The sequence below is a fragment of the Microcebus murinus genome, chromosome 4 (genome assembly GCF_040939455.1).
Source record: "Microcebus murinus isolate Inina chromosome 4, M.murinus_Inina_mat1.0, whole genome shotgun sequence".
NCBI classification, from domain to species: Eukaryota; Metazoa; Chordata; class Mammalia; order Primates; family Cheirogaleidae; genus Microcebus; species Microcebus murinus.
Window position 1 is genome coordinate 91229775 of NC_134107.1, and position 21837 is coordinate 91251611.

At 37.9% G+C, this 21837-nt stretch overlaps 1 protein-coding gene across 2 annotated transcripts in view; it reads left to right on the forward strand.

Annotated features, from left to right (window-relative positions):
* Positions 1-21837, forward strand: part of DLAT (dihydrolipoamide S-acetyltransferase) — a 37623-nt gene extending 15786 nt beyond the window's left edge. For both annotated transcript variants that reach the window (XM_012749582.3, XM_076002509.1), the window contains exons 8-14: positions 4023-4090; positions 5295-5387; positions 5732-5839; positions 10883-10998; positions 18480-18642; positions 18998-19134; positions 20369-21837. In XM_012749582.3, coding sequence (XP_012605036.1) covers positions 4023-4090; positions 5295-5387; positions 5732-5839; positions 10883-10998; positions 18480-18642; positions 18998-19134; positions 20369-20498 — 815 coding nt within the window. In that variant the 3' untranslated portion in view covers positions 20499-21837. The remainder of the gene's footprint in view (positions 1-4022; positions 4091-5294; positions 5388-5731; positions 5840-10882; positions 10999-18479; positions 18643-18997; positions 19135-20368) is intronic.

Below are 21837 nucleotides of genomic sequence, written 5' to 3' on the forward strand. Positions count from 1 at the left end.
TAGAGGATGTTTAGCAAAGTTTTTCTCCTCTCTCCACTAGGTGGTAGTAGCAGTCCCCACTCATGACAACCAGAAATGTCTTCAGACATTGCCAGATGTCCCATGGGCCAAAATTGCCCTGGTTGAGTCAGTGGTCTCATAGAAAGGGATAAATTGATGATGCAGAAGAGGATTAAAGGCAGGATAATTTGGTAAGAAACCAAGTTCTTAAGAATCTAGGAAAGTATGGGATTGGCCTTTGATAGGAACTAGGGACATATTATCTATTTCTATAGGAACGAAGAGAATATAGGATGGGTTTATAGGTTTGGTGGTGAAAGACAAGGAGATGTCCTGTTATCTCTGATTACTATTGTTTGATCAATAAAGTTGGAAGTGAGGTTATTAGCTAGAGAGTTTGTGAAGAAATATTCCTAGAGATCGGGAAGGTGAATTGAGGGAAACAAATTTCTGGGCAATTTTTTGTGTCCACTTTAGTTTGTGGTTCTGAATTTTGTAGTACAGTCAGCCAGCCAGCTGACTGTACTTTTTTCCCCTAGCAACATTAAACTACTCTGGTGCATGCATTGAGAAGGTAAACATTTTTTAGAATTTTGCAAGGGAATTATTATAACAATAATCCATAGAGTATATGCTGGGGAAGGAGGGACTTGAAGACTAGAGGGAGATAATGGATAATTGGAATAGAGTAGTCCGTGGAGTAGAGGACTTGATGAGTTTTAGATTTTGCAGTGTGGGGAGGGAGTGGTCTAGACTAAGTGAGCTGAGAGAATCAGTGATCGCGTGGTATTTTCTGACAGCAAGTGTTCAGAGTTTTTTCCACATCAGCAATCAATTCTCAGACACCAACTAGGTGTCTAGCAATTCAGTTCAATTCTGACATTAGCTACCCAGGGTTAGCATCAGACTCCACAGGTGTAAGGGCTCAGTTCCATAAGAGTGTCCTTACTTCAGATGCCAGTTGCAAGTCCCAGGGACCACCTGTGCTTCTGACTCACTAGCTGTAAATCAGGAGTTGCCAAGATGCTGTCTTCAGGTTTGATGATTGGCTGTAGCAACTCACAGAACTCAAGAAAGTACTTTACTTACTATTACCAGTTTATTGTAAAGGATACAATTCAGGAACAGTCAGATGTAAGAGATGCATAGGGCAAGGTGTTGCAGGGGAGGGGGAGCGTACAGAGCTTACGTGCCTCTCTAGGCATGCCATCCTCCCAGCACATCAATGTGTTTGCCAACTTGGAAGCTCTCCAAATCTTGCTATTCAAGAATTTTTATTTTCAAAGACGTTTCATTACAAAGACATGATTGATTGACTCATTGGCCATTGAACTTAATTTTCAGTCTCCTCCTCTTCCCAGGAGCTAGGGGGTGGAATGGGAGAGAGGTGGGATAGGAGACTAAAAGTTTTCACCCTTAATTGACTGTTTGGTTTTTCTACTGACCCACATCCTGAAGCTTTCTAGGGGATTCACCTTGATACACCTCATAAGTATAAATTCTGGGCTGGCCAGGCACAATGGCTTATGCCTATAATCCCAGTGATTTGGGAGGCCGAGTTAGGAGGATTGCTTGAGCCCAGGAGTTGGAGACCAGCTTAGGCAGCATAGTGAGACCCCATCTCTTTAAAAAAAAAATAAGCCAGGTGTGGTAGTGCATGCCTGCAGTTTTAGCTATTCAGGAGGCTGAGGCAGCAGGATTGCTTGAGCCCAAGAGGCAGCAGGATTGCTCGAGCCCAAGAGTTCAAGGTTACAGTGAGCTGTGATGACACCACTGCTCTCCAACCTGACAATAGAGCAAGACCTTGTCTCTAGAAGAAATAATAAAAATTTAAAAATAAAATTTTGGTGTGGTGGAAAGGGGCTTGTTATGAATAACAATAGATACTCTTATCACTCAGGAAATTAATTCTAAGGGTTTTAGGAGCTCCATGCCAAGAAAATGGAACAAAGACCAAATATCTTCTATATTTCACCATGGTGATGGTAGTCAGAGAGGGTTGCTTGAATTCATGTTTTCAGAGATATGTAAGTACTAGTGATATTAAGGTCTAGGATTTGACCTTAGAAGTTGGGGTGCCCTTGTGGGTAGGAGAGAAAAGTTGAAGCTAAGCAGATGAAAGAACTTAGAAGTCTGGATATTGGGTAGATTTTAGTTCCCATGGAGACAGTGGGTCAGGATACAAATTAATCTGAATAAATGGAAGTAATTATGAATTGGTAGATGAGAGACAGTGAATAGGAATAGGTTATATAGCCAAATGGCATGACTTCGAAGGGAGTTGAGGTTTTTGAGAGGAGGAGGAGGATTTGGAAGTGGTTATGACTAGAGGAGACACTTATCCAACATCCTGACCTTGGGCAATTCGGATGAGAGAGAAAACAACCCTAATTAGAGGAGGACTAAGGGGAAAGTTGAATAGAGGGACAGATTGCTTAGCAAATTTGATCAGAATGTAATGATTTAGGGATTACCTGTGTTAAAGCCTAACCCTGATGTTTGATTTGTCTCAAGGCCACCCATATAACGTTTTATGGAAATATATTCTTTGGTGCAGAGCACTTTCACATCACTATCCCATTTTATCTTCACACCATTCCTATGAGCAGGGACTAGTATAATAAACTCCATCCTACAGATGAGACATCTATAGTCATCTATAGTCATCTATAGACATCTATAGTCATCTATAGACATCTATAGTCATCTATCTAGTTTATGTTTGACAACCCTACATTTTTTACTCCTGACTAGGAAGGAGTGTTCTTCCCTTTATACTATATTGCTTTATGATGCTCTGTTGTGCCTTCTTAGGGAGATAGGCAAAAGGGTTTAAAAAGTTTCAACCAACTCCTAAGAGGAAATTCTTGTGGGTGGCTGAAGATGAGAATAAGGAAAGTGGTACTGCAGGTTCCTCCTTTTGAGGGGGTTGTGTCTAGATCAGCCTTAGTTATAAGGGGAGGTTATGTTTTCTGTCTTATGTAAAAGAGGGGAATTTAATAGGGGCATTGCCACCTCTGGAGCTCCTGGAGAGGATAAACATAACCCTAGCCAACTCAGTTTTCATAATGAAGGAAAGGAGTTGGGAAGAACTGCACACAACTTTTAAAGTCTGCGTTGGGGGAAGATGAATCAATTTGACCAAATTTTTTCTAGAAGTGCACCAGTGTAAAAGGTATTCTAATAACTAAATTCTGAATCTCCTTAGAATTAAAGGTCAGGATTATCTATTTGTATCCAAAATTAAACCTAAGAGGTTGTAGATGAGAGGAGGGAGGAAATTGAGTAAAAATAAAATTAAACCTATTGAGAGAATGTTAAAGATCCTTTATCAGGTGTGACATCATACCTGTTTCCTTCATTGTCTCTAACACAGGCCAGTTTAGAGTGTTGGCTACTGTGAGAAGGCTGTGAATGATGCTAAAGATGGGATAATTGCAGTTGAGTTATTCATGCTCTTTTGGGGTGAAAAAACTGACTTGTCTGATTTGTCCAAAACAATTGTTGTCTAATCTATCAACCCCCTGTAAAAAGGCAATTCTTTATGGTCAAATGAATCCAGAACCCAAATGCGGTCTGTTTCATGGTTCAGAAAGGGGTTTTGGGAGCTAATCAGGAGGAGGAAGCTAGTTTTCTTTTTGGAGGTATAAACTGCTCAGCATTATCCTGATGCCATTATTTCCCAATTTAAAAGTAAAGAAGATGAAAAAAAATACAACTTAATTAGATAAAACTCCAAAAGAGAAATAGATAAAAAAATATTTGTGATAGTTAAAAAGTAGTTAAAAAGACAAGACCTACTACAGATCATGCAAGGGTACTCTGTGTGGATTAAAATTAATAATTGACAAAAGCTGGTATTCTCAGGGAGCACCGTGAGGGGCAGGGTCATGACTATGATCCCATCATAGTGCTTTTAGTAGTGAATGCTTAGGAACTTACACTTTAATGTCACATTATTGATCTCCCTGGGGAACCATTGGTATGATGTCATGTATGTAATATTTATGTATCTTTTCCAGGGACAGGGCCAGATGGTAGAATTATCAAGAAGGACATTGACTCTTTTGTGCCTACTAAAGCTGCTCCTGTAAGTTACGTTTGGCTCTTATTATTATTATTATTATTTTTGCAGTTTGTACCTGCACAGTGGTTTGTCCAGCCTGTTAGACAACTTTGTAACATTATCTGTGAATGAAATAGCTTAACCAGGCATATGTATTTTTCTAATTTTAGTGATTTAACAATACAGTCATCCCTTGGTATCTGTGGGGGATTGGTTCCAGGATTCCCTTCAGATACCAAAATCCATGGATGCTCAAGTCCTTTATATAAAATGGTATAGTATTTGCATATAACCTACCCTTGTTGTCATGAATACTTTCAATCATCTCTAAATTATTTTTAATACCTAAAACAATGTAAATGTTATGTAAGTAATTGTTGTATTATATTGTAAAGAGAATAATGATAAGGGAAAAAAGTCTACTTATTCAGTACAAGTGCAACCATTCCTTCCCCTATCCCCTATTTTCGATCTGTAGTTAGTTGAATCCATGGATACAGAACTCATGGATATGGAGAGCCAACTGTATTTATATATTTGTGTGTTATCATTTATATACAAAATCAAAGGTGATATACTATGTTGACATGCATTCTAAACTATGTTTTGAATAGTTATATTGAATTTTTCTTAATACATCCTCCTTTTTATTGAGCCCATGTTTTTAAAAGCATGTTTATAAGTTGGTTTATGTGGCTAATTAGTCCACACAGAGATTCAATTTATATATCTAACTTTTCTTTGATTGTTTAAGCTGCTAAGATAATCAGCTAAGGGTAAGGAAAATGATTTAGTTATTCAGATGTTTGCTTTGAAGTAAAAGATTTGTCCTTTTTTTCCCTTAACAGTTTAGGATAATGGATTAGCTTATTTGTATTTATTTCTTAATCCTTTCAATTTACGAATGCTTTGATTGCTTGTCATGAAGATAATTTTGCAAAAACAAAATTATTTTGAGATGAACTAGTCATTAAATGTACTTTGGCACAAAGAAAGATAACAAAACATGATTTCATAATTCTAAGTAAAAAATTTTTTTAAAAAACTTCTTAAACAAGCAGTCTAAATCAAACTCTTTTTTGCTCCCTGGGGATAGAAATAGCTTTTCATCTACCAAGTTTTTTTTTTTTTATTTTACTGTCTATAAAAGAGTTACTGGCAGTCTTTCCCAGGTGCTTATGCTAAGACTTAGCCATAGTTACTAAAAGCTTTTTCTTTCCTCCCATAGGCCCCAACAGCTGCTGTGCCTCCTCTGGGTCCAAGAGTGGCGCCAGTTCCTACAGGTGTCTTCACAGATATCCCAATTAGCAACATTCGTCGAGTAAGAGCATTACGATAATCTGGAACCAAGGCTGTTGGGGGGCATCTTTACTTTGGTTGTTTAATTGCACCTATAATTTAAAACACTAACAAAGGCTTTTACAGTTGGGAATATTAGATGATTAGTTTAAGGAAAGTTTGGTTTGGCTGACTAAATACTTGGGATAAAGAAATCACTTTGTTCTGGTTAAATCTATTGGCAAGTGCTAAGTTATGGTGTAGTCCTCCATCTTTCAATTCTAGTAATGCTTGAGCTAAGCATTACCAGGGAGGGAGGTAAAGAGACATAGCCCTGAATTAGGTAAGGTCTTAAGATAGTTGATTTTTGAATCTCTTTTGTTTCAGGTTATTGCACAGCGATTAATGCAATCGAAGCAAACCATACCTCATTATTACCTTTCTATTGATGTAAATATGGGAGAAGTTTTGTTGGTGCGGAAAGAACTTAATAAGGTAAAAGGTCTGGAAATTCCAAGTTTCTAAATCAAAAAATTTTGTCTTGCCCCACTGAACATTTACTTTTTTGCCCATATATTTTGATACAATATGCCAGCTGGTGATGGAAAATAAATGTAGAAATGTTTATTCATATCCTTTACTTTTCATTGGGGTTATTTATCTTTTTATTTTATACATAAAATTTCTTTTTTTTTTTTTTTAGACAGGGTCTCACTCTGTCACACAGGCTGGGGTGCAGTACAGTGGCACCATCATAGTTCGCTGTATCCTTGAACTCCTAGGCTCCAATGATCCTCCTGCCTCAGCCTCCCAAGTAGCTGGGAATACACACACATGCCACCATGCCCAGCTAATTTTTCTGTTTTTGTAGAGATGGGATCTTGCTATGTTGTTCAGGCTGGTCTTGAACTCCTGATCTTATTTTATTTTATTTTTTTTTTGAGACAGAGTCTCACTTCTGTTGCCCAGGCTAGAGTGCCGTATGTTGTATCAGCTTTAGCTCACAGCAACCTCAAACTCCTGGGCTCAAGCGATCTTCCTGCTTCAGCCTCCTGAGTAGCTGGGACCACAGGCATGCACCACCATGCCTGGCTAATTTTTATATATATATATTTTTAGTTAGCCAATTAATTTATTCCTATTTATAGTAGAGACGGGGTCTCGCTCTTGTTCAGACTGGTCTCGAACTCCTGACCTTGGGCAGTCCACCCGCCTTGGCCTCCCAGAGTGACAGGATTATAGGCCTGAACTCCTGATCTTAGTCCATCCTCCTGCCTTGGCCTCCCAAAGTGCCAGGATTATAGACATGAGCCACTGCATCTGGCCAAAGTACAAAATTTTTAATAATGATTATGTTTAGTTTTTTCCTTCATGCTTATGACCTTATATCTAAGAAACTATTACATAATCTAAAGTCATGAAGATTTATGCCTATGTTTCTGTGTAAGAGTTTTACAGTTTTAGCTCTTACATTTAGGTTTTTGCTCTATTTTGACTTAATTTTTGTATATGGTGTGAGATAGGAATCCAGTTTTATTCTTTTGCATATGGAAATTAATATACTTGCCCCGGCACTATATTTTGAAAAGAATATATTTTTCTTTCCCCATTTAATTGTCTTGCTATCCTTTTCAAAATCAATTGATCATTAGATGTGAGAGTTTATTTCTAGGTCCTTAATTGTATTACCCTTTTGCCAGACTATATAATCTTGATTACTGTAGCTGGGTAGGAAGTTTTATTTATTTATTTGAGACAGTTTCCCTCTCTCACCTGGCCTTAGAGTGCTGTGGCATCAGCCTAGCTCACAGCAACCTCAAACTCCTGGGCTCAAGCAATCCTGCTGCCTCAGCCTCCCGAGTAGCTGGGATTACAGGCACAAGCCACCATGCCCAGCTAATTTTTCTATTTTTAGTAGAGACGGGGTTTCACTTTTGCTCAGGCTGGTGTCGAACTTCTGAGCTCAAGCGATCCTCCTGCCTCAGCCTCCCAGAGTGTGAGGATTACAGGTGTGAGCCACCGTGCCCAGTCTGTAGGAAGTTTTAAAATCAGAAAATGTGAGTCTTTTTTTGCTTTTCTTTCTCAAGTTTGTTTTGTCTGAGTCCCTTGCAGTTTTAAATGAATTTTAGGATTAACTTGTAAATTTCTACAATGAAGCCAGTTGAGATTTTGCATTGAATATGTAGATCAGTGTGGAGAGTATTGCCATCCTAACAATAAAGTCTTCCCATTTATGAATATGGGTGTCCCTGCATTTAGTTAGGTCCTCTTTAGTTTCTTTCAACAATTTTTATAGTTTTTAGAGTGTAAGTTTTAGACTTCTTTTGTTAAATTTATTCCTAGATATTTTATCCTCTTTGATATTATTATAGAGTTGTTTTCTAAGTTTTATTTTCCAATTGTTCATTGGTACTGTATAGAAGCACAGTTTTTTTAAGATTAGTCAAGGCTGGTCTGAAGGTAGTTATCTCAATTGATTATTCACAGTCAGTTACAGATCGAACTCCTTGTTCTATTCTTTTTTCCCTTCTCACTACAGTACTTGTCTTTTTTTTTTTTTGACTAGTCAAGTGCTGCAGTGAGAAGGGGAGAAAGAGTAGAACAAGGAGTATGATCTGTGACTGAACAGTTAATTCAGATCAGTTGATTTTTCTGTATCCAGCAACCTTGTTGAACTTATTTATTAGTTCTAATAGTTTGCTAGCATATTTGTTAGGATTTTCTATAAAAAGGATCATATGGGCCAGGCGCTGTGGCTCACGCCTGTAATCCTAGCTCTTGGGAGGCCGAGGCGGGCGGATTGCTCAAGGCCAGGAGTTCAAAACCAGCCTGAGCAAGAGCGAGACCCCGTCTCTACTATAAATAGAAAGAAATTAATTGGCCAACTGATATATATATAAAAAATTAGCCGGGCATGGTGGCGCATGCCTGTAGTCCCAGCTACTCGGGAGGCTGAGGCAGAAGGATCACTCAAGCCCAGGAGTTTGAGGTTGCTGTGAGCTAGGCTGACGCCACGGCACTCACTCTAGCCTGGACAACAAAGTGAGACTCTGTCTCAAAAAAAAAAAAAAAAAAAAAGGATCATATCATCTGTAAATAGAGATAGTTGTACTTCTTCTATTTTTTTTTTATTTTGGCATATTATGGGGGTACAGATTTTAAGGTTTCAATAAATGCCCTTTCCCTCCCTCCCCCCACAAGTCTGAGTTTCCAGCATGACCATCCCCCAGATGGTGCACATCTCACTCATTATGTATGTATATACCCGTCCCCCTCCCCCTTGCCCAATACCCTATTACTGTAGTACCTATGTGTCCTACTTTTTCTATTTTGATCTGTATGCCTTGCCTAATTGCTCTGGCTAGCACCTCTAGTACAATGTTGAGTAGAAGTGGCAAGAATGGACATCCTTGTTTTGTTCTTGGTATTAGGTGGAGTAAGTCTTTGACCGTTAAATATGGGTTTTGCTAGACCTATTTTATCATCAGGTTGAAGAAGTTGCCTCATATTCCTACTTTGTAGAGTGTTTTTTTAAATCATGAATAGGGGTATTGAAGTTTGTCGAATGCTTTTTTGTATCTGTTGAGATGATCATATGTTTTTTGAACTGTATTCTATTAGGACATTAATAGGTTTTTTTTTTTTTTTTTGGAGACAGAGTCTTACTTTGTTGCCCAGGCTAGAGTGAGTGCTGTGGCGTCAGCCTAGCTCACAGCAACCTCAAACTCCTGGGCTCAAGCCATCCTGCTGCCTCAGCCTCCTGAGTAGCTGGGACTATAGGCATGCACCACCATGCCCGACTAATTTTTTCTCTATATATTAGTTGGCCAATTAATTTCTTTCTCTTTATAGTAGAGACGGGGTCTTGCTCTTGCTCAGGTTGGTTTCGAACTCCTGAACTCAAACGATCCGCCCGCCTCGGCCTCCCGAGAGCTAGGATTACAGGCGTGAGCCACCGCGCCCGGCCCATTAATAGATTTTTTTTTTTTTTTTTTTTTTTTTGAGACAGAGTCTCGCTTTGTTGTCCAGGCTAGAGTGAGTGCCATGGCGTCAGCCTAGCTCACAGCAACCTCAAACTCCTGGGCTCGAGCGATCCTTCTGCCTCAGCCTCCCGAGTAGCTGGGACTACAGGCATGCGCCACCATGCCCGGCTAGTTTTTTATATATATATCAGTTGGCCAATTAATTTCTTTCTATTTATAGTAGAGACGGGGTCTCGCTCTTGCTCAGGCTGGTTTTGAACTCCTGACCTTGAGCAATCCGCCCACCTCGGCCTCCCAAGAGCTAGGATTACAGGCGTGAGCCACCGCGCCCGGCCCCATTAATAGATTTTTACATGTTAAATAAACCTTGCATTCATGGGATCCCATTTGGTCATGGTGAATAATCCTTTTTATATGTTGCTGGATTTTTTTTTCTAGTATTTTGTTGAAGAATATTTATGTCTATATTCATAAAACGTATTAGTGTGTAGTTTTAATTGTTGTTGTTGTTGTTGTTTTTTGAGAGACATGGTCTCACTCTGTTACCCAGGCTAGAGTGCAGTGGTGCTATCACAGCTCACTGCAACCTCAAACTCCTGGGCCCAAGTGATCCTCCTGCCTCAGTCTCCTGAGTAGCTGGGACTAGAGGAGCACACCACCATACCCAGCTAATTTTATTTTTTGTAGAGACAGGTTCTCAATATGTTGCCCAGGCTGGTATTGAACTCATGGCTTCAAATGATCCTCGCACCTCAGCCTCCCTAAGTGCTGGGATTACAGGTGTGGGTCACCATTCCCACCTTGTGTAGTGTTTTTTTGTTTGTTTTTTTTTTAAGTGGTTTTGGTATCAAGCTAATACTGGCCTCATAGAATGTGCGGGGAATTGTTTTTTTCTTTTCTGTTTTTTGAAAGAATGTGTGAAGAATTGATATTCTTTAAATGTTTTTTGCAGTTCACCAGTGACACCGTTTGGGTCTAAGCTTTTACATGTAGGTAGTTTTTAAATTATCAATTCAACTGTCTTTACTAGTAGGTCAGTTGAGAGTTTTTGTTATTCCTGGTTCAGTTTTGGTAGTTTATATCTTCTAAGAATTTGTCCATTTCATCTGGGATACCTAATTTGTTAACAAATAGTTGTTCATAGTGTTCCCTATAATTTTATTTCTGTAAGGTAGATAGTAATATCTCCTATTTCATACTTCATTTTAGGAATTTGAGTCTTCTGTCTTTTTCTTGGTCAGTCTAACTAAACATTTGTTATTGTAGTTGTCATTTGGTTTATTGTTTCAAAGAACTAACTTTTGGTTTTGTTAAGATGAATGAAAATTATGACATAGTGAACTTACTATAACTTACGGGATACAGGTAAAGCAGTGCTTAGCAGAAAACTTACAGCTGTAAAAGCTTAAATTAAAAATGACGAACCACCATTTTTGTTTTATTTCATTCTTTCCATCTCAAACTATTTGTATATTCTCTTTCCCCTCTTTTTCTCAAGATTATTTCTCTTTGGGAAGAGAATTTAAGAAACTACAATGGTTTCTTGTCTTTACAGATGTTAGAAGGGAAAAGCAAAATTTCTGTCAATGACTTTATCATAAAAGCTTCAGCTTTGGCATGTTTAAAAGTTCCTGAAGCAAATTCTTCTTGGATGGACACAGTTATAAGACAGTAAGTATAACTGGGGAAGGTATATATCCATCAGTAATTTTCTTATGTCATCTAATGTGTAACTGGGAGTTTAGAGATTAAGGAGAAATGGAATACAGAGAGAGGGAAGATGACTTCCATAGGTTCAATAATTTGAAAACAACACAAAACTACTTATGAGATACTACTAAATTTAATTAGTAAAGGCCACAGATTCTTTGTATGAGTTCAGAAAAGGAAAATGAGCGTACAATATGTATCATTAAGCTGATAATGACTCTCACAAAGCAGGGTTAAATAAATTATTTGTGTTCACCAATGAGTTCTGCTGAACTTGTGGGGCAAAATTGAAAACAGTGTTTATTAATATTGTGGTATGACACTCTGTGTTTCCCATTTTCTTATTTAATCCTCATGACCATCTTTTTTTTTTTTTTTTTTTTTTTTTTGAGACAGAGTCTCACTTTGTTGTCCAGGCTAGAGTGAGTGCCGTGGTGTCAGCCTAGCTCACAGCAACCTCAAACTCCTGGGCTCGAGCGATCCTTCTGCCTCAGCCTCCCAAGTAGCTGGGACTACAGGCACGCGCCACCATGCCCGGCTAATTTTTTTTTTATATACATATCAGTTGGCCAATTAATTTCTTTCTATTTATAGTAGAGACAGGGTCTCGCTCTTGCTCAGGCTGGTTTTGAACTCCTGACCTTGAGCAATCTGCCCGCCTCGGCCTCCCAGAGAGCTAGGATTACAGGCGTGAGCCACCGCGCCCGGCCATGACCATCTTTTGAGTTAAGGAACTTGCCCTGAGTTAGTAAGTTAGGAAATGTCAGAACTGTGATTGGAACCAGGATTCTGACTGCTAAGCCTAGGCTTTTTCTACTATGTAATGCTTTTATGTTATTATTCTGAAAGGAAAAAGCAAACCTTTTTCTTTTCTACTCTACTCTTAAACACTGACAACACCAATTCTATGACCAGATGTGTGTGTGTGTGTGTGTATGTGTGTGGATTGGGCTGGGGTGAGATCCCCACACGCTAACTGCCAAATCAATTCTGCAATAAAATTCTATAATTTATTTCAATTCTGATGTTATCTACCTGGAGATCCCACAGATTGAAGGGTTAGTTCCACAAGACTGCCCCACTTCAGATGCCAATCAAAAGTCTAGGCCACCTGTACTTCTAACCTTCTGGCTACAAACTGTGGTTCCTGTGACTTCCAGAGTTAATTTGCTAGCACAGCTCACAGAACTCAGGGAAACATATTTACTGGTTTACTACAAAGGATATTACAAAGGATATAGATGAACATCAGATCAAGAGATGGATAGGATGAGGGGTAGCGTGGGGTGATGCGGAGCTTCCATGCCCTCTCTGGGTGGGTGCACCCCCCCTCTCAGCATTCCATGGTTCAGCAATTGGAAACTCATCAAATCATGTTTAAGAGTTTTTATGGAATTTGATCTCTAGGATCTCTAGCCTGTGTCCCCGTGCCCCTTTCCCTGTTTGTAGGTGGGGCTGACAGTTCCAATCCTCTACTCCTCTAATCACTTTGGCCTTTCTGGTAACAAGGCCCCATCCTGAGATTACTTAGTGACCTCACCCTAAATAACTTTATTAGCATAAACTTTGGAGTTATCAAAAGTGCTCATTTTTAATAACAGAAGATACGTCTATTGCTCAGAAATTCCAGGGGTTTTAGGGGTTCTATGACAGGAACTGGGGACAAAGACCAAATATATTTTATATTATATTACACTTTTGTTCTATGGTTAGAATATTGCTCCACAGTTTAGGGTGACCTGATCCCCAATCAGGTCTACTCCCATGGGACAAAATACAACTTTTAAACTGTTGTTTCTTCTGGTATTTACCTTTAGATTTCTAAATAACATTTTTCTTTTGCCTTTGGTGGATTTTTCATTTCTTTATTGACTGACTTCCTCTTAAAGAACATTAAGATTTAGCTTTGTTATACCCTCCCTACACTAACAAACGTCACTGTCCTCCCAAATTGATTATAGTACAAATTTGGATTAAATCTATATTTAGGGCTGGGTGCTGTGTCTTAAACCTGTAATCCTAGCACTTTGAGAGACTGAGGCAGAAGGATCACTTGAGTTCAGGAGTTCGAGACCAGCTTAAGCAATATAACAAGACCTTGTCTCTACAAAAAATAGAAAAATTAGCTGGCCATGGTGTCCTGTGCCTGTAGTCCCAGCTACTTGGGAGGCTGAAGCAAGAGGATCTCTTGAGCCCAGGAGTTTGAAGTTGTAATGAACTATGATGATGCCACTGAACTCTACCCCAAGCAATAGAGGCCCTGTCTCCCCCCAAAAAAGTGTATATATATATATATATATGTGTGTATATATATATATATATAAATAATTTTTTTAGTGTTAACTTTTTTAGAATGTGTTTGTGTCCAGTGTTAATAGTTTTATGCCTATGAAAATAATTGTGTATGACTAAGATATGTAGCATACCATGAATACTATAACCTAACTGATTTTAATGATTGCCTAAATGAGGAGCTAGTTTTCTATGTATACACATCAAGAATTCTTTCTGAAACTCCCCAAGAGAACTCTTAAACTATTTCTCAATCTGGCCAAATATATTGGGTAATCTTTTGGTTCTAACTTTTTCCTTGGTAACTCCCCTCCTGGAGAAGATCTGAGGGTCTAATATTCCTTATTAATGGTATTAGTTTCCTAGGGCTGCCATTATAAATTACCACAAAATTGATGGCTTAAAACAGAAATTTACTCTCTCACAGTTCTGTAGGCCAGAAATCCAAAACCAGCGTCGGCAGTGTTGTTGTGCTCCCTTCAGTGACTCTAGGAGATAATCCTGGCTTGCATTTCCCAGTTCTGGTGGCTCTAGGCATTTCTTGGTTTGTGGTTGTGTTATCTCCAATCTCTACCTCCTTCTTTATATGGCCGCCTTCTCCTTTGTGTCTGTCTTCTCTTATTTAGGACACTTGGCATTGGACTTAGGGTCATCCAGATAATACAGGATGATCTCATCTCAGGATCCTAATTATACCTCAAAGACCTTTTCCAAATAAGGTCACGTTGATAGGTTCCAGTGATTAAAACATAGACATATCTTTTGGAGGGCCACTGGTCAACCCACTAACCAAACTTTAAATCAGTCTTCCTAATTATAGCACTGTTCCTGTCACTGACTCATGGATAGTTTCTGGTGCTTGAGCAGAAGTGGCTTGCTTAAGGCATTTGAAGCCTTGCATAATTCTGCTTCTACTATTATTCCTCTATAAAACCCTCTTGTGCCAATCTGAGTTAGCCATTATTACTGAACATACCTTTCAGTTCTATCTTTCTAGGGTGCTATTTGGGCTTTCCCTTTCCTTGCTTTTAGATGCATTCCTTTCCCACGTGATTATCATCACAGCAGCTAACATTTAATGAGTGTTTAAGCAATTTATATGCATTATTTTATTTGATTCTCATGAGAGTCTTGTGAAGTTGGTACCAGTATTATCTCCATTTCTCAGATGAGGAAACTGAGGCACGGAGAAGTTAAGTAACTTGCCCAAGGTCACATAGCCAGTAAATGGCCAGCCAAGATTTGAATCCCAGCTGTTCTGAACCAAGACTAAAACCTAGTCTTAGATGACAGCATTATACTGCTACATCCTATTGAAATCATATCTATGATTAAAGCATAGCTCAAGTTCCATCTCTTTATAAATCTAAGGCAAAAGTAAGCTCTCCTTCCTAAATATGGTATGTATTGCTCATTTGGCACTTCCATTAATGCAACAAATATTATATACTGGTTTTGCTGCTTTATTCTTTTCTGTATTCAAGATGTTCATCTCCCTATCTAGATTGTAAGTATCCTGAAGGCAGGGATGGTTTTTTACATTCCTTTCAGGCCCCTCTGTGACAGCCTATATGTACCTCTTTTTTTAAATAGCTTTAATTTGGTATAATTTACATAGCATAAAATCCACCTGCCCTAAGTGTATAATTCCTTGATTTTTGTTAAATTTACAAAATTGTGCAGTCTTTACAACAGTCTAGTTTTAGAAATTTCTATCACTTTCATGAAGATCACTCATGGCCATTTGTAGTGATTTCCTGCTTCCTCTCATAGCTCCTAGGCATTTGTTGTGTCTGAATCTATAGATTTATATTTTCTAGACCTTATATAGGAATGGTATCATAAAAACAAAGAAACGGGGTCTCGCTCAGGCTGGTTTTGAACTCCCGACCTCGAGCAATCCGCCCACCTCGGCCTCCCAGAGTGCTAGGATTACAGGCATGAGCCACCGCGCCCCGCCAGTATACTACTTTTTGTTTATGCAATTGCCAGTTGGTTATATGATTGTTTCTAGGTTTTTTGCTATTATGAATAATGTTACTGTGAACATTTATGTACAAGTCTTTGTGTGGACATAAGTTTTCATTTCTCTTGGGTAGATTCCTAGACATGGAATTGCTGGGTCATAAGGCAAATTTTTAATTTTTTAAAAAACTTCCACAGTATTTTTCAAAGTGGTTGCACCATTTTACTTTCCCACCAATAGTGGGAAACGTCCATTCTGCAGCCTGTGGATCAAGGAGTAATTTCAACTTTTAAGTCTTATTACTTAAGAAATATATTTCATAAATCTGTAGCTGCCATAAATAATGATTCTTCTGATGAATCTAAGCAAAATATATTGAAAACCTTCTGGAAAGGATTCATCATTCTAAATGCCATTAAGAACATTTGTGGGCTGAGTGTGGTGGCTCACACCTCTAATCTTAGCACTCTGGGAGGCTGAGGTGGAAGGATCACTTGAGTTGAGCAGTTTAAGACTGGCCTGAGCAAGAGTGAGACCCTGTCTCTACCTAAAACAGAAAGAATAACCTGGGCGTGGTGGCATGCCTGTAGTCCCAGCTACTCGGAAGCCTGGGGCAGGAAAAATGGCTTAAGCCCAGGAGGTTGAGGTTGCAGTGAGCTATGATGACACTACTGCAGTCTAGCCAGGGTGACAAAGCAAGACTTTGTCTCAAAAAAAAAAGATTTGTAATTCAGGAGGAGGTCAAAATACCAGCATTACCCTAAGTCTGAAAGAAGTTGATTCTAGCCCTCATGGATGACTTTGAGGTTTTCAAAGACTTCAGTGGAGGATGTAATGGCAGATGTGGTATTATAGAAACAGCAAGAGAACTAGAATTAGAAGTGGAGCCTGGAGATGTGACTGAATTGCTGCAATCTCATGATAAAACTTGAACAGATAAGGAGTTGCTTCTTATGGATGAGCAAAGAAAGTATTGCTTTTTGTTTTTATTGTTTTTGGAGACAGGGTCTTGCTTTGTTGCCCAGGCTGGAGGGCTGGAGTGCAGTGGCACAATCATAGCTCACTGTAACCTCCAACCCCTGGGCTCAAGCAATCCTCCCTCCTCAGCCTCCTAAGTAGGAGGGACTATATGTGTGTGCCACCCCCAGCTAATTTTTAAATTTTCTTGTAGAGACAGGGTGGTCTTGCTATGTTGCCCAGCCTGGTTTCAAACTCCTGGCCTCAAGCAGTCCTCCCACCTCGGCCTCCTAAATTGCTGGGATTAGAGGCATAAGCCACTAATCCATGTTTCTTGAGATGGAATCTATTCTTGGTAAAGATGTGAACATTTTTGAAATGACAACAAGGGATTTAGAATATTCCATAAACTTGGTTGATAAAGCAGTGGCAGGGTTTGAAAGCACTGACTCCAGTTTTGAACAAAGTTCTATGGTTAAAATGCTGTCAAATAGCATCACATGCTACAGAGAAGTCTTTCTGAAAGGAAGAGTCAGTTGATGCATTGTTGTCTTATTTTAAGAAATTGCCACAGCCACTCCAGCCTTTGGCAATCACCTGTCTCAGATGATTGTTAGCATATTTTAGCAATAAAGTATTTTTTAATTAAGGTATGTACATTGTTTTTTTTTTAAAGACATAATGCTATTGCAGTTTTAATAGACTACAGTGTAGTGTAAACACAACTTTTATATGTCAAGTTTCTATGACTTGCTTTATTTTTATATTTACTTTATTTCAGTAGTCTAAAACTGAACCTGCATTATCTTTGACATATGCCTTTACCTAGATGAAAAAAATCAATGTTGCAGGGTAAATTCTATAAATTGTTTATTAATTCCCACCAAATGCCTTTCATTTATTTGTTCATACAGCTATTTAGCAAACATTTATTGAACATGAACTATTTGCTAGTTCAGTGGTGAACAAGATAGGAAACACCACCCCTATTCTCTCAAGATAAAGATCATTAACCATGCAATTTTTAAATATTTTTGTAGAGATGGATAATTTTAGCAAGAAAGCAGTATTTGCTTTGTGAGACCCTAGCTAGAGTCCTGCTACGGTAACTAAAAAGGATCACACTGTATTATTAGAGTCAGTCTCCCCATGTTTGCAAGTGACAAAAGCCTGCCTACAGCCAGCTTGGGCAAATTAGGGGATTTGGTACCTATGATCTTCAGGAGCTTGTGCCCAGGAAGAGCTGCAGTTCTTTGGAAGCAGAGCAGTACCTTTGTGTTAAGTTTTAACTTTTTCTCCATTGCAGAATACTTTAGCAGGGGCCCTTACACAAACCCCAAGGAGATTGTGGATAAAATTCAGGAATTTGTTTACTTGGATTTCTACTAAAACTTAGCATCTCTTCCTATTATATATGTAGAGAACAAATCAAATATTAATAGTACATGTGTCTGGAAAAAAATAAGTTATTTTCATTCACATTGTAGTTGCCATATATCTTAAAATATTGTTTTGCTCATCATTACAAAATAATAGCCATTATTAGATCTGTAGCAGTATCTTGTCAAGTTAATGAATACAGAAGCACATATGTTACAGTTTTGCTTTTTGAGTAGTTTTATAACTAAATTTCAGTGTAGTTTCTTTTTTTTTTTTTTTTGTAATTCAAGTATTTTCAGTGTTAAATATTCTGAGATGAGACCCAAATGTATAGGGATACCTGGTGTAGAAAAGATTGGCAATCCTGCTTTTATGTTCTTCTAAGACACTGACACCTGTACATCCTGAACACTCCTGTTTCTCCCCAAAATGTAGTTCTTTCCCTCCACTCTTCCCTTTATCTGCTCAGACTCTGTCTGTAGAGACTCAACTCCAGTCATTGTACTTCCACTCAAAACCAAAGTTCTGACTGTTTAATTCTTACTGAATGCTGAACTATTTTTTCACACCTACACCCATGTGTTAGTAAAGGCAGATGGCAGGGGAAGTTAGAGTGTGTGAAACCAATCATCTGGCACATTTCTCATTCATTTTTAAAAAGTGCAAGTCAAGGAGAGGGTACAGCAAAATGTAAAATCTAGGACAGATGTTTCTCTGGCTGAACAGTAACACAAGCTGGTTCTAGAATTTTTTTGAAGTAAATATCAATATTCTTGCTTGCCCTGATACATAGGCTCTTAATAAACATTGTCGTTGATTATTTAGATTTCTTTTTCTTTTTAAACAGAAATCACGTTGTTGATGTCAGTGTTGCAGTTAGTACTCCTGCAGGTCTCATCACACCTATTGTGTTTAATGCACATATAAAAGGACTGGAAACCATTGCTAATGATGTTGTTTCTTTAGCAACCAAAGCAAGAGAGGGTAAACTACAGCCACATGAGTTCCAGGTAAAGTATTAGTTACTCTCTGAATTTTAAAGATTATGTTATTTTTAATGTCAGCATCATACATTTATTGCATTTTTCACCTTTTAATTTGCCACTTATTCTTATGGACACAAGGTCCTAAAAATAAAGAAAAATTGAATCATGGTTCAAAAGCTGAAAACTAGTGTGCAAAAGCCAACATAACTGACTTCTGTTCATATTGTAATGGTTGTATCTTTTCAGTAATGTGTGTTCCATTCAGGTCTGTCTTAAAATAAGATAAACTTACAGTCTTTTCACAGAACATTTGTCATGTTTTCTGATTTATGTTGATAAGCAATTAATATGTTCTATTTTTAATCTTTTTTTCCTCTAGGGTGGTACTTTTACAATATCTAATTTAGGAATGTTTGGAATTAAGAATTTTTCTGCTATTATTAATCCACCTCAAGCATGTATTTTGGCAATTGGTGCTTCAGAGGATAAATTGGTTCCAGCAGATAATGAAAAAGGGTAAGCAAAAAGGGTGCCAAAATGGAGAGGGACATGTAAGCTCATTTTTATTACATCCCTTTGTATCCTTGGGGAACTGGCTCTAGGACCTCCGAGGATACCAAAATCCATGATTCTCAAGTTCCTGATATAAAATGGTATAGTATTTGGATAACCTACACACATCCTCCCACATACTTTAAATTATATCTAGATAAGTTATAATATCTAATACAGTGCCTGCGCATCATTTCATTTGCATGGATCCAATATAGTACCCAGTGTGTGGCAAATTCAAGTCCTGTTTTTTGGAACTTTGTGTCATTTTTCCCTCCAAATATTTCATTCCTCGGTTGGTTGACTCCAGAGATTCAGGATTCAGAACTCATAGATAAAGAGGGCCAACTCTACCTGATTTTTTACTTTTTTGAGACAGGATCTTGCTCTGTTACCTAGGGTAGAGTACAGTGACACTATCATAGCTCACTGCAGCCTCAAAACTCCTGAGCTCAAGCTATCCTCCTGCATCAGCTTCCCAAGTAGCTGGGTCTACAGGCGCATGCTGCCACGCCTGGCTAATTTTTCTATTTTTTGTAGAGATGGGGGTCTCACTATTGCCCAGGCTGGTCTCGAACTCCTGGGCTTAAATGATCCTCCTGCCTCACCCTCCCAATGTGCTAGGATTACAGGCATGAGCCACCACCGCTCTGGGCCTGTACCTGTTTTTTGAGTCTCAGTTTTGAAGATGGTTATTGGCATGGTATATTGGATCTTAAGGTAGAATCAGGCATGCATTCTATTATAGGCAGCAACTTTTAAATTTTACTAAATGCAATTAATCCTATTTGAAGTGGGAAGCCTTATTTATTTATTTATTTTAGATGAGAATCAGCATGCTTTTTCCTGAAGAGTCATATAGTATATATTTTAGGCTTTCTGGACCATATAGTATCTGTTGCAAATACTCTGCCTTTGTAGTGTGAATAAACAATACATAAATGAATTCTAATAAACCTTTGTTTATAAAAACAGGCTGTGGGCAGGATTTGGCCCTTTGCCAACCCATGCTCTAGGTATATGTTTGGTCTTCAGCCTATTAATTTGAACTAAAGGTATAGGGGACATGAAGAATAGGTAGCAAATATTAATATTACCTGGTTGGGATTATAAGGTAGGAGTCAGCATCTGGGTGGTTACTGGCTAAAATCCAGTGATTGCTTTCAGAATACCTAATAATGTTTTTATCTTTTTCTAGATTTGATGTGGCTAGCATGATGTCTGTTACACTCAGCTGTGATCATCGGGTTGTAGATGGAGCAGTTGGAGCCCAGTGGCTTGCTGAGTTTAGAAAGTACCTTGAAAAACCTATCACTATGTTGTTATAACTATCTCAAGAATTTCTAGACTCTCCCCGGTGACATTGATTCATTCTTATCTAGCTATTTATATGTTATGAAACAGTTGGTTCTTTTTGTTTTAAAGTTAACCAGTTATTTTTATTATTGAGTCTGTCCAGATAAGTTATTTGTAATGAGCATTACTGAATTTTTAAAATGCCAATTACACCCAAATAATGCACACATTTGATAATTACATACCTGATTTTAAGCTATGTACCCCTAGTCAAGGGACATGTGACCTACCCCTTTGGTGATAGGTACTTCCACTAGGAAATGTAGGATAAGTAGTATTGTGGTTCCCTAGAGACAGGTACGTAAAAGTAACCTGGATGAAACCTTGGAGTCCTGAAGTTTAATTGCATTAATTGCTTAGATGTGAGAGAAAGAGAAGCAAGGAAAATTAGTTATTTTGGAGGACAGGTTTCAATTGAAGCTTGAGTTTCAAATTTACCCCTGGTTTAAATTTTTCTGTTGCATAATCTTGGTTTATCATGGCTGGGAAGGGTAAAGAATTTAAAGGAAAGTAAGTGACATTTTAAAATTCAACATTTTCTTAGATTTCTTCAATTATTGTTTATTTTTCTATGAATCCCTAAATGGTTGTTTTCCCCTCTTGAGATGATATAAATATAAACCAGCTACTTGGTATAAATGAGAACTTGTGTGGGTATTTATTTAAACTTAAATGTGTAATTCTGAGTACAGAATTCTATAGTTACCTCCAAATAAAAGAACATGCTCATAGAATTTAATAGAAGTTGTGAAAGTAAAATTTCCCCTTTAAGATTAACTGGTAATTGATTGAAAATGAACCAAATTTTTAGAATTTATTACTCAAATAACTCTGGAAAACTCTTGTCAAATAACTATGGAATATATATGGAATAAGTGTACATATGTAAAATATAGTTACTAGAGTTGGATATGTGCCAAAGTCCATTTATCACCAAGTCCTATCAGAAAATAAGACAGGGAGAGATACAATGATAAACAGTTTAGAGTGCTAAAAAATGTTCAATACAAAAATGGTCATTTCTACTTGGATAAAGCAAAAAAAAGTTAAATGTACATTAAAAAAAATATTCTGTGGAAACTCCAGCATTCTCTCATGTAAAATAAAAAGGCCTGAAATCCTGTTGGAAAGAAAAAATTAAGTCATTACCATATCAGCCTAAATACTTATTTTCGTTTTTTTTTTTTTTTTTTTTTTTGCCTTTCTTTGGAGGGAAGGAGGAAGTGATATTCAGGAAATAAAATGAATTGGGAACATTATCACAATTCCAGACTTTCAACTGATGTGTTTTAATAAATGTTTGGAATTATT